Source organism: Mastomys coucha, unplaced genomic scaffold (assembly GCF_008632895.1).
Source record: "Mastomys coucha isolate ucsf_1 unplaced genomic scaffold, UCSF_Mcou_1 pScaffold22, whole genome shotgun sequence".
Classification (NCBI taxonomy): Eukaryota; Metazoa; Chordata; class Mammalia; order Rodentia; family Muridae; genus Mastomys; species Mastomys coucha.
In genome coordinates, this window is record NW_022196905.1 from 117,891,967 (window position 1) to 117,905,745 (window position 13,779).

General features: G+C 48.4%; 1 protein-coding gene across 12 annotated transcripts in view; it reads right to left on the minus strand.

Moving 5' to 3' along the window:
- The window catches only part of Pitpnm2 (phosphatidylinositol transfer protein membrane associated 2), a 144,954-nt gene that overhangs the window by 28,815 nt on the left and 102,360 nt on the right, over nt 1-13,779 (minus strand). For 11 of the 12 annotated variants that reach the window (XM_031337895.1, XM_031337890.1, XM_031337891.1 and 8 more), the window contains one exon: nt 9,691-9,867. In XM_031337895.1, the coding sequence (XP_031193755.1) occupies nt 9,691-9,768 (78 nt within the window). In that variant the 5' untranslated portion in view covers nt 9,769-9,867. Of the gene's footprint in view, nt 1-9,690; nt 9,868-11,719; nt 11,798-13,779 lie in introns of all 12 variants that reach the window. The other variant, XM_031337892.1, reaches the window with a different exon arrangement.

Sequence of the window (13,779 nt, forward strand, 5' to 3'; positions counted from 1 at the left end):
CTGGTAGGAGCAAATGAATGTTAAAATTGCTAAAATTCATGTTATTGCAAGAGACTGCACAGATCAAACAAACAAACAAACAAACAAACGTAAAGCAAGCTGGAAACTCAAACCTCCCAGTATCACACAAAACCTTATAGTCGAGTGCCTTGTTATTCACAGTGGCCAGAAGGTGGGAGACACCCATCTGACCACCAGTTGAAGAAAGGGTATACACTGGACTAGGTAGATGGCTCAGCAGGGAGAAGCACATGGAAGCCATGTAAAGCCACATATGGCTACATGCATGCCCAGAACCCCAGCACTGAGGACGACAGAGACAGGAGGGTGTGGGGCGTGCTGGCTGCCCCAGGTTCAGTGAGAGAACCTGTCTCACAATAATAAGGTAGCAAATAGTAGAACAGGTCTCTGGCCTCTGCATGTTAAGAAATGTTGCTCAGGACTGCAGGAGTCCTTGGGGTACACAGGTTTGCTGTGTGCTGAGCAAGTCCTGTTTCCACAGTGGTGCTATGAATCATGTAGTTTCTGCACATGCAAAATTTCTAATTAAAGGTAAAGAATGATGGCTGGAGTGCTTGGCACCATTGGGACATAGACGTCACCCATCCAAGGCTCAAGGAACACTGTGGAACTGGGGACAGAAAGAATGGAAAAGCCTGAGGAGGTGAGGAGTGCCACAAAAAGCTGTCTTCTGGTCACTGTGTTCATGAACTCACTGCAGCCAAAGGACTACTCAAAGCTGTACAGGACTTTGGGAAGGACTTGGGGGGGACATTGACAGTTAATGGCGGCTTGGGTAGAGGCTGTCACTTTCTTCAATGGTGTGCCATTGATAAGTAGCCCACATTCCGGGAAATAATTTCCCACCCATACTCATGCAAGTAACCCTAATTAAACTTACTGGGTCACATGCACATAAAAGACATGAAAATAGGTGGGGCCTTCTATGGAAGAAGAAGGGTCTCAGTGGGATGGAGCAGATTTGAGACACTGTAACAGTAAAACCACAACAAACAGGAACACTAAAATCCACAATGCACATGTATAAAACTGTCAAAAAATTAAAGTTTACAAAGTGAAGAGCAGCTGGGCTCATACTTGTAATTCCAGCAGAGGCAGGGGAATTATGAATTCCAGTTCAGCCTGGGCCATTTCATAAAATCCCCCTGAAAACACCCACCACCAAAACAAAAAAGCAGAGATGGCTCAGTAGGTAGGGTACCTGCCACCAAGCCTGACAACCTGAGTTTGATCTCTAGAAGGGAAAATGGACTCCTGAAAGTTGTCCTCTGACCTCCATGCATGTGTCATGAAATACATGTCCCACCCAACACCTCACCAAATAATGGAAAATAATGGGTTTTTTGTTCTGTTTTTGTTTTTGAGAGAGACTCTGTGCAGACTTGGCTCGTTATGAAGACCAGGCTAGCCTTGAACTCACAGAGATCAGCCTGCCTCTGCCTTTCAAGTGCTGGGATTAAAGGTATGTGCCACCATGCCTGACCCAAATAAATGTAAGTTTTTAAAGTGAAAAGAAATCTAGAAATAGCCAAACCAATGACAAGTCTGCCTTAGAGTCACACTGAGAAGAAAATCCCTACTGCCACAAGAAGCTCGGGCCTTGAGGACAGCCACTGGGCCCTGTCTGCCTCTGGAAGTCAGTGAACTCTAATTTGGAGTCAGTGGGGAGTATAGTCTGCAGGCTCTGGACCCCAGATATTGTCTGGTTTGTTTCTGAGAATGGAGTCGGGGTACAGGCTCAGGCAACCCTTCATTCCCCATGCCTGGAGGCCTGGGGACACTGGTGAGGAGGGCCCAGCTGCTCTGACTTAGGCTATAGGCACTGATGATGGTAGTGAGGACATGGAACAGAGAATAGCTGGGCTTGGACCTGTAAGGCATCAGATAGGACCACTCATGGAAAATACTGGGGCTGAGATGTACATGTAAGGAAAGAGCTGGAGAGAGCTGGAGCTCATGCCTGAGGAGACACCTTCCAGACCCTATCCCCATCTGCATGTCATCCTCAGACTCGTAGAATGGGCACTCCACTCTGTAAGTGAGGAAACCCAGGTACAGGCTCCTGGGGGCAGCCTCCGGGACAATGTAGAGACAGAGGAAAAAGCTGCAGAAAGCCTAAATCTCAGAAACTTTACAAGCATCCCCTCCTGCTGGGTGGGCCTGGTCCCAGGGCTACTGGTCTGTAAGAGAGAGGGCAGCCATGCCTGAAGTGGTGCTGGCGGATACCATGTGTATACAGGGATGCATATGCCTTGCTGTCTCCTCCAGGCTGTTGCCTGAATTCAATTCAGAACCATCTAGATCACAGAAGCCCTGCTTTGAGCCGTAACTCTTCTCAGTATTCCAGCTGCTGGGCACGCTCAGTCGCCCAGGCGAGCAAATGCTGTGTTATATCTGCTCTTAAGTATTATATCTGATTTCCTTCAGAGAGGCTCACAACAAGGGCTGTCTGGAGAAACACCTAGAAGTGATGCTGGGGTGGAACTGTATGTCCAGGGGTCAGTATCTGACTGCGGAGCTTGAGGACTGTGGCCCATTACTGGGCTTAAGCACTAGAGCTACTGTCAGGATGTCCATGAACGTGTGACTTTTCTGTGCACACATGTGAGACAAGCATGTCTATGTGAGTGTGAGCCAGGAGTGCATGGGTTCAGGGCTCTGCTGGGCGAGACAGAAGGACAGCATTCTTAGAGCTGCCGTAGATGGATGTGGTGCCTTACACTGTACTCTCAGCATCTGGGTGCTGAGCCAGCAGGACTGCAGAGTATTTTGAGGTCAGCTTGGACTACACAGTGAGAATCTGTCTAAAGGGAAAACTAATGGGGGTGGGGGAAGGCAGACAGACAGAGACTTACTGGGAGGACATTCCACTGGTCATCTGTGGAGCACTGAGGGACAGGAAACAAGGGTGATCACTCCCACTAGACAGAGAAGCTGAGGAGGCAGCAGAGGTTTTGGCATCACACAAGATCATAAACTCCCTAATGGACATGACTTTCTTGCTAGCTGCTGTTGACAGCTTATTAAAAAACATACTCCCAGCTGGGCAGTGGTGGCGCACGCCTTTAATCCCAGCACTTGGGAGGCAGAGGCAGGTGGATTTCTGAGCTGGAGGCCAGCCTGGTCTTCAGAGTGAGTTCCAGGACAGCCGGGGTTTCGGAGCCTGTCTGGGGCTGGGGGTGGGGGTGGGGGTGACGGACCACATTCCCTGATAGAAGAGCTAAAATTCTTAGCAGGAATAAGTTTTTATGACCTTGGATTAGATGATGGTTTATAAATGTGACACTGAAACTATTAAGATTGTTTTTAAAACAATCTTAGGTAGAAAGAGAAAGGGCAGGCATGGTCTGATCTTAGGCAGAGCTATATTTATTCATGGTAAGGGAGCACCTTGTCACGCACGTGTGCTGAAGGCCAAAATGCCTACAGGGGAAGATGGATGGGATGCACTCCCTTACAGAGGCCGGGCTGGGCAGAAATGACTTCCATAGTCCACAAGGGAAGCAGGAAGTATAGTCCTTCAGCAGGAAACCAGAAAAAAACATAAATCTCTCTCTCTCTCTCTCTCTCTCTCTCTCTCTCACACACACACACACACACACACACACACACACACACACACACACATGATAAACAGGACTTAATGAAATAACATGCTCTAAAGAAAGAAAGTTAAAAGAACTCATAAAACAAAGAGAAAGCATGTCAAAAATATCTGATGCCAGGAATTTGTATCCAAGAGAGTGCTGATTACTCAACAACAGACAAGTAACACACTTCACAAACGGTCCAAAGACTAGAGCAGTCATGTCTCCACACAAGACAAGACAGGCATATGGCCACTGAGTGCCTGGAGGATGCTCAGCCACGAAAGCCAGGGAGAGAGCACCTTGAACCCACTGGGATGGCTACAAAGATAAGCAATGGCAAATTCGGAAAACAGGAACAAGCCCTCTCTCTGTGGCTAGTGGAGGCAGAAACAGTGTAGCAATTCCTCAAACTAGCGATTTTTACTCTCAACCACTTTAAACATATAAAAATATGCTGAACCTCTGTGGTGGTCAGTTGTAACTAGGAACTTGACACAAGCTAGAGTCACCCTGGGAAGAAAGCCTCACAGAGGTGCTCTGTCCCTTCCTCTTATAGGGACCATAGTTAGTCAGCTGGGGCAGGTTCTAAGTCTCAGGAGTAAATTCCATTTATATACACACTGGAGTCTAGATGAGGTCACAGTCTTGAAGTTGTATGTGAATATGAACTGGCGGCAGGCACTGGTCAACCAGCTATGTAGTGATCTTCAAGACCTCCTGTGGTTAGCCTTCAGATGGACAGTCAGAGAAACAACACTAACTGTTGATCCCTGCCCTGCCTAATGGGGAAGTCTCTTGCCTCCTCCAGTGGTCCTTGTGTCTCCTGCACAACCAAACAGGCCTTTCCCCAGTGGTGACCCTATGTGCAGATTACCATCTACAGTGTTCCCTCAAGCTATATGCGTATTTGAGTTCTGGGGAGGAGGGGAGCTGTGTAAGGGACAAAGAGGTGAAAGGCATCCTGCTCCAATCCCTAAAACCATGACTTCAAAGAAGGAAGAGATGTGGCAGACATGGAGACCCCAAATGCTCCAAGTGCAGAAAGGCAGCCATCTGCATCTCCAGACGAGGACTGGCTTTCTAGGGTCAGTTCCTCTCCCCTGGACAAGCTCTTTGACATCTCTGAGCTGCCTTGTTTGTGAGGAGGAAAAACATTTCCAGCTTTGCAGGTCATCACGGGCGCTAAAGCTGGTGATGTACTTCAGGCCTAGGGTACCCAGGCTACTGACATCACCAGGTGAGGGCTATGGGTGGGCATCAGTGAGATGGGCATGGAGACTTGTGGGCCTTAAGGGCTGGAATCTATGCAGCAACCCCATATAGTACTAGGGTACCTCCATTGAGTAGATGGAGGCTGGCCAAACGAACCAATAATCAATGGGGTCTAGTCCTCACAGTCACCAGGAACGCTGAAGGTGGTGTCCTCCACTTAAGCCACCCTCCACAAGCTGACCCCTAGGTCCCCATTGGCCACAGCAGTGAGTGGGGCGATATTCCTCACATTGCTGTGGCTTAGCCAGACTAGACAAACAAGCTCTCCTTAGAGCTTCCTCTGTGCTCTACCCACAGGAAGCCACTCTCACATTCTTGCCTGTGGCCATTCCTAAGCAGTATGTAGTGCTGTCCACGCTTGGAGCCTTGGGTCGGCAGCCTTCAACCTCCACAGGAGCGCTAAAGGAGAGCGGCAGAAAGAGAAGCTCCTCCCCAGCAGCGCTCTTAGAGCTGTCCAGGGTACTGACCGGCAAGCCCCTCTGCCCATCCCCAGGACAAAAAGGTGTTGCTGAGCACTCTCTAGAGGACAGCACAGGTGATTTCCACTAGCCTTCACACAGAACTCCTCGGGCAGAAGAATGGCCCTGACTTTGTCTTTTCCACAGCCTGTTCCAGCTGCTGCTAGATAAACCCCTTTGCTACTCTCTCCCTGGAAATGTAACTGTGGAACATGCCAGCTCTTACGGCATCTACCTGGGCTGCTCCTAGCCCTGTCGCTCATGGCTCAGCCTTTACCACTCCTGCCTCACTTTCATTTGGTACATCTACAGTGTTCTCTAAGAGAGTCTTCACACAGGCTGGGACAGAACGCCGTGTCACTGCATACGACTGGCACACAGTGAGCTGAGCACACATTCAGGTACTGCCTGTGACAGGGACATATATTCTCCTGCAGTGGCAGAGGCCTCTAGGAGCGCTGGGTTCCGAGGCACAGAAGACAAGGACCAGAGCAAAAGCAGAGGGAGTGAGCAGAGAAGCAGAGAGGGGCAGGAGTTAGGAGAGAGGCACTCATAGTCCCTGCAGCAGCAGAGAATGCTGGGTATAGAGATGATCTACTGACCACATGAGTGACTGGAGCCTCCAGAGATAGAAATCTGGCTGTGAGTGGGTGTCTTAGAACAGGCAGGACATGAGTGCCAAGGTTCCATCCCCCACATTTGGATTGCCTTAGCTGGCCTTGTGCTGAACCACTTGTTCTGCCCTTAGGCTTGTTGGCCACAGCTCAGGTCACTTTCAACAAGGACCATCTAGGAGAAGGGGTGGGGCAAAGTAGGCTTCCTCAGGTGCCTCCCTCCCTGATCTGGATGAACAGGACTTCCCATCTTCCCCCACTATCCCCTGTACTCTGGCCAAACATAGGCTCCTTCATATCTGAGACTGATAGTGGATTCCTCCTGACTCCATGAGGAGCCCAAACCCTTCTAGGAGCAGACTTGCCCGCCTGGGAGGTAGGGGAGCTAAGTTCCAAATTTGGCTCAATTTTCCCATCTATAAACAGGAAAGTTTCTTTTGAGAGCCCTTCCAGGGCACTGCCACTTAAGAAAGTAGGTTATGCAAGAAACTGTGGGGCTAAGCATGGTGGTGCATATCTTTAATCCCAGCACTCAGGAGGCAGAGGCAGGACAATCTCTACTTTTGAGACGAGCTTGGTCTACAGAGTGAGTTCCAGAACAGCCAGGGCTACACAGAGAAACCCTTGTCTTGAAAAACAAAACACAAACAAACAAAACAAAAAACAAATAGTAATTAATACCCAGGAAGACTCACTTGTTCCCCAGAGCCAGAGCTCAAGCCAGGTGCAGCTGGGAAAGTCTACACTTCCACCATTGAGTAAGGTCGCTGGCTGGCTGTGCTATTCGTCTGGAGAAAGAGCACACTTCAGCCTCTAGAAACCTCACATACTGGGGTCCCTGATATCAAGATGAAATCATGGTCTTTTTGTTTAAAACAGTAGCCTTTGCTACTCAGGGCCTCAACTCACCTTGCCTTTCTGCCACTGTGGCCCATGAGGGAAGGTTGGAAGACAACCGTAGTTAATTGGGCAGAATGTGGGGTCCTCTCACAAAGAACCCAGTTTTAAAGGGGCTACACTGGCCATGACAGCTTCCAGAGAGGTATATCATACCTTTAAGGGCCTTTCAGGCTGACAGAGACTGGAGTGGGACTGTGCAAGTTATGTAGACGGATGTGTGGATATTTATGCACATGTGAACACATCTGTACATGTATGTGCCAGCCATGCTTCTCAGCCTCCCTCTGGGCATGATAGCTAGCACTTGGCCTGGACACTCCTCTTGTGGCAACATCTGGCTTGTTCACCATTCTGTCTTTTGTGCACACACACTTGCTCACTGGAAAGGCTACAGGGAAAGACTCTGGAAGCTCACAGCAGCCGAGGGGGGCACTTGTGACAGTGTAGACGCGCGTGACTGATCAAGCAGGAGACGCTTCTGCTTACTACAGTCTCGGCTAGCAGATCAACATCCATCCAAAGTATATATTGGCCCAGGGGCCGTGTGGTCCAGATACAGATAGATGCTGTGGGTCACTTCACAATTAAGTTGCTGGAAACACAAGGACTGATGCTGGGAAATGACAGGCCAGGTGTTTGGAGCTGCTGAGTGATGGTGACTCCACACTTGAAAAACACTCTGGGGCACTCTAGTGGCTGGCGGTTATGCTGCTGGACCCTGAATGCCCAACTCAGGAAGCCACTGGGGCTGCACTGCCATGACAGGGGTCGCTGCTGGAGAGGGAACTAAGAAGCCGCAGATACATGGCAGCCTCCGCAGGGGAGTCCTTGAACAGACTGAGTTATTTCTAGAGTGCTCAGGGCTAGGGCCTGATTTAAGCTCTTTCTCTCCCAATCTCTAGAAATAATTAAGGGGTAAGTGGTTCAAGAGGGAATTGAGAGGCGCTTCTGAAGCAGCTCAGAGCAAACAGCTCCCTAGAGAGGCTGGGGGCACTTCCTGTTCATTTCCCAGCCAAACCTCTCCTGTGGGAGCTGGCTAAACTCTAGTTGCTTCAAACTCCTTAGACAGGTTCTGGGTCCCTAGGCTGAAGGTGCAAGCCCATCATTAAGGGAGAGAGCAGGTGGGAGGCAGAGGCAGGTGGATCTCGTTGAGTTTGAGGCCAGCCTGGTTCACAGAGCGAGTTTCAGGACAGCCAGAAAAACCCTGTCTAGAAAAAGAAAATCAAACAAAACAATGCAGGTAGGGGCTGGAAACTCTAAAGGCTGTACCCTGCTCGAATACTGAGGGTTCAGGGTGCTGCAGTGATTAGAGGTTTATACACAGAGAAGCCAATCAGGTACAGGTCCCAGCGGACAACTGGAACAAGAGGCTACAAAACATCCAGAAGAGCTAGAGCCAAGCCAAGAGGTGCCTTATAGCTGATGTAGAAGCTCTGGGCCCTAGGCATGGGCTCTAGGGTGGGTGAGGGATGGAAAGTTCTGTAGAGCAAGGGCTCCAGTCAGTACCCCTGCAGTGTGGGCAATGGACAGGTCTGACGTCAGGACCCCTACAGTGTGGGCAGTGGACAGGTCTGACGCCAGTACCCCTGCAGTGTGGGCAATGGACAGGTCTGATGTCAGGACCCCTACAGTGTGGGCAATGAACAGGTCTGATGTCAGGACCCCTACAGTGTGGGCAGTGGACAGGTCTGACGCCAGTACCCCTACAGTGTGGGCAGTGGACAGGTCTGACGTCAGGACCCCTGCAGTGTGGGCAGTGGACAGGTCTGACGCCAGTACCCCTACAGTGTGGGCAGTGGACAGGTCTGACGTCAGGACCCCCGCAGTGTGGTCAGTGGACAGGTCTGACGTCAGGACCCCTGCAGTGTGGGCAGTGGACAGGTCTGACGTCTGGGTGAGAATTGTCTAGAATGAAGGGTAGGGCTTGGGATATGTGTTCTCAGCTGATGAGGCATTGATGAGAGAGTCCATGGTGTTTATTTCGAGTGGGTATGACGAAACTGGTGATATATTCCATTATACTGTCAGACAATGGGAGTCAGGAGCCAGGCTATGTGCTCCTGTACAATCTATTAGCCTCTCTTGACTCACATCCCCTCTCTCTCTCTCTCTTTTTTTTTTTTTTTTTTTTTTTTGTTTTTTGAGACAGGGTTTCTCTGTATAGCTCTGGCTGTCCTGGAACTCACTCTGTAGTCCAGGCTGAAATCCGCCTGCCTCTGCCTCCCATGTGCTGGGATTAAAGGCGTGCGCCACCACTGCCCAGAACACACCCTCTGTCTTAAATGAGGTTTGGGGGCTTAATGTGTCTCCCTCAATTCCTAAATTGAAGCTCCAACTCCCAGTGCAATGATCTATGGAGGGTGATTTGGGAATTACTTAGATGTACATGTCATCATGGGAGTAGGCCCTCCAGGATGAGATTAATGAGCTTCTAAGTAGAGGAAAGGCTGTCATCACATGGCCAGCCCCAAGGTGGGAACATGTGACACTCAGGAAAGTCAGGGTCCTGTCAGAAACCGCCATACCTTTATCTTGGAAGTGGCCTCCCAAAACGGTAATGGGGAGTCCGTGGTGTTTAAGAGCTGAGACCTAAAATAACAGCTGATCTACGAGGTGACAGTCTGTAAATGCAAAGAGGCTACTAGTTACGGGTGTCTAGAATATAACAGTGACAAGATAATCTGGTCCCATGAAAGTCCAGTTGGAAGCCAGATGTACAGCCGAGGTGCAGCACCTCACAGGCACTGATAGTAGCCCATGTCCACAGGTAGTACCCAGTAGTGCAGGCTGGGACTGGGCCGGCTTGATCTGGTCCAGCTGCCTCTCTAGACTCACCTGTATCATGTACAGCTGGGCAATGCGGTATTCCTCCACGGTCATTGGCAGGGGAATCCGGTATTCCTTTATGATCATCTTGGAGTCCACGCCTTCTGGGCGGCAGGGCACTGTGTGCTTGTGGGGACTTTCTAGGCAAGATTCCTTAAATAACCATGACAGAATTCAATGAAGACCCTAGAGAGAGAGAGAGAGAGAGAGAGAGAGAGAGAGAGAGAGAGAGAGAGAGAGAGAGAGAGAGAGAGAACAGGAGAGTCACTTTCTGCAATCTGGAGGGTATGCTAACAGAGGAAAGCCAAGGTCTAAACCTGAGGCTAGAATTCTAGTCTCAACCCTCTCAAGCCAACAGTGACCTGGAGCAAATTCCTCACCTCTCCAGACTGCATTTCCTTGTTTGCTGAGCAATCTTGAAGAGCTACCCAAGGACTAAGAGAGAGGCTGTGTGAACTCTCCCATCAACAGGCTCTCGGTAGTAAAGGGTCAGCTTGCTCCCTGAACAGGTATCCATGGTTCAGCATTGGTAAGTGGAGGCTGAGCACAGGTTTCCCAGATGGGGAGAGGTTGGACAGGATTACACCAGTGATGCAATCATGGTTCATGGTGGCCTGGGGCTGGTTAAGGGTAAGAGTAGCTCAGGGTACTAATCTATACACAAACGTTGCCATGGTTCCACAGCATATGGGTTTCCACTGGGCTGAGAAAATTCAGATCTGCCAATGGGATAGAAAGAAACCCTTCACAACACTTGGGGAGAGAGCCCCAGAAATGGACCAGAGCTGGCCTGTGTCAGCCTAGAATTACTTCTTCACATAAGAACGGACAGTTAACCCAAAGCTCATAGGTACCACTGACTCAAGTTCCCACATTCATTTGGGGTATAGTCCACATGATGATCCTTTCAACCAATCAGAGTCCATCTCTACAAATCCTATGAAGTTGAACCGTTATCTGCTGGCCAGAGAAAAGATAAGACCTAGAGTCGCAACCTGTGGCGATCTCTGAGCCAGTGTATTCCCTCACTGCACCAGGGTAAGCACAATGACCCCGGGTACATCACAGTTTATCATTTGAATCGTGGAACATATTCTATAGACAGCTAGCAGTCTAGGCTCTTAACCAGTCACTCACAGCAGACCACCTGTTCTCTTGGCTTCCTGGCCCACCAGGCAAAGCTGCAGGATTCCAGCCTAGGGTCAAAGTAGGATCTTCGGTCTAGACAAAGCATGTTCTCTAAAGGTCTCAGTCTCTCAAAGATGCCCAGGGATGAAATCTTAGAGCCTGGCCATCTGCAGACGCCAGTAGTCTTTCGGCTTTCAGAGGCCCTGTGAGCACATCTCTAAAAAGAAGTACATAATGACACTCTCGCCACAGACAAGCTTCCTGGTGATCTGTAACCACACAGATGGCGTCCACCCTTCCACATGGGGACCGAAGACAGAGACACAGTACCAACACCAAAGCACAGGATTCAGGGTGGCTCCCACGACCCAGGAGAGCTCCGTTATAAGCGAATCTTAGTCATAAGACCATTCTGAGAACTGCCAGGCAGTGAAGGCCAAAACTGCAGCTGCATGTCAGGCTGGGTGATGCACAGGGACTGTGCTGTGCTTGCTAGGAACTACGGAAGCAAGCAGGCAGGCAGCCACTCAAGACAGTAGGAAGGGATCAACAGCAACAGAGAGGACTCAGTTCTGAAAGTGACAAAATGTGACAAGGTCACAGGGTGGCATTCCTTGTCGGATCTAACTGCAAAACTTGACATTATTTTCCTAGTTGTGTGGCCCCCTAAGATACGTTGCTGTGAGGGAGGGAAAGAAAAAGAAACACGGAAACTTAGTACATACTCTGCTTAAGTGAGCACATGGGATAGAATGAGAAATAATTCAACAATAAAGAGAGATGAGAGAAAGCTAGCTGAGTTCAGGGGGGATGTGGAAAAAATATGGCTCATCTTTTTTTAAAAGGTACATCATAGGCAAAACCATAACAAAAAAACTGGAGATGCGTTGAGTGAGTCTAAGGAACTTACAGAGCAAACAGGAGAAGACTAAGAGAGATGCAGCCGTGGCAGCAACAGAGGCTCCCTCACATACACGACTGGGTGCACCTGGAGCAAGATAGGACCATAGAACAGCAAGCTAAGTACTGAAATAGGTCATAAGAACCGTTCTTTTTTTAAAAGATTTATTTATTTATTTAATGTATGTGAGTACACTGTAGCTGTCTTCAGACACACCAGAAGAGGGCATCAGATCTCATCACAGATGGTGGTGAGCCACCATGTGGTTTCTGGGAATTGAACTTAGGACCTCTGGAAGAGCAGTCAGTGCTCTTAACCGCTGAGCCATCTCTCCAGCCCCAAGAACCGTTCTTTATAAACAATAAGATTTGTTGGGGCTGGAGAGATGGCTCAGCGGATAAGAGCACTGACTGCTCTTCCGAAGGTCCTGAGTTCAAATCCCCCAACCACATGGTGGCTCACCACCACCTGTGATGAGATCTGATGCCCTCTTCTGGTGTGTCTGAAGACAGCTACAGTGTACTTAGATATAATAATAAATAAATCTTTAGACCGGAGCGAGTACGGACTGAGCAAGTGGGGTCCATTGGAGCAAGAGGGGTGTACCAGAGCAAGCTAAAGTCATTTCCCAACAACCAGATGAAGGCTCACAACTATCTGTATAGCTACAGTGTACATTAGATAGATAAATAAATAAATAGATTTGTTAAGCACACCGTGGTTTATGTCTGTACACACATGTGAACATGTGAAGCCAGAGGTCAGTGACAGGGGCCTTCCTCTATTACCTCTCACCTTATGTTTTGAGACAGTCTAGCTCACTGAGCATGGAGCTCACTATTTTGGCTATTGTGGCTGAACAGTGAGCGCCCAGGAGCTTCTTCTCCAGCACTGAAGTACAGTCACATGCCATTATACTGAGCTTTTATGTGAGTTCGGAGGAATCTGAAGTCAGGTCCCCATGCTTGCATAGCAAGCACTTTATGCACTGAGTCATTTCCATAGCTTCTCCAGAACTTCTTAAAAATAACAAGGTAATAAATTAAATTACAAGCCCTACAGATTAACTCATATTCTACATTCTATGGGGGAAAAAAAGACCCGATGTTATAAATAACATCACAGGGCACATTCTGAAAGAAAAAAAAAAACTGACCTTAAAAGACAGAGAAAGAAAAGTATAAGGAAGGGTCCAGAGAAATGGGTTGGGGAGAATCAGACTTTATAGCAACACAATTTTAGAAGCTCCATGAGTAATATCTGCAGGGTTCTAAGAGGTAGAATTTAGGAACCAGAATTTATACCCAGCTAAACTGTTTAGGTGTGATGTCAGCAAATCTCTAAAATATTAATTTAGGGGCTAAGATGTGGTAACATCTTCTTTAAAAACATTATCTGGTATTAAAACCCAACAAACTAAAAGATAAGTCATAGAAAAATTTATCCACGGAAAACTATGATATAAACAAAGTAATTTTGCAATCATGGCAATTATGGCTACTGAAGTATATGAAAACCACAACAATGTACACAAATAATAATATAATGAACAAAGACTGAGAGTGGAAGAATAAAGGTGAAAATGTAAATGCCTCAACTTTCTCAGCATGAAAGTTCATTCACTGCATAGATAAATTAATGTGGGATGAACAGGCAAATACAGAGGGCTCTTAGGACAGCTAAACTGATTCATATGATGTGATGGACATGACAGTATATGTTTATTTAAACCCACAGAATATACAACCAAGGGCTGGGTGGTTAAGAACACTTGATTCTCTTACAGAGGACCTAGCACCCATGTTAGACAACTCACAGCGGCCTGTAACTCCAGTGTCAGTGTCTATACTCACATTTATATCACACACACACACACACACATGCACATGCACACGCACACACACTCGCACACGTACACACACACGTACACACACACACACACACACACACACACACGCACGCGCACACACACATGCACACTTAATGAAACTAGCTGGGCATTTGTGGCACATGCCTTTAATCCCAGCACTTGGGAGGCAGAGGCAGGCAGATTTCTGAGTTCGAGGCCA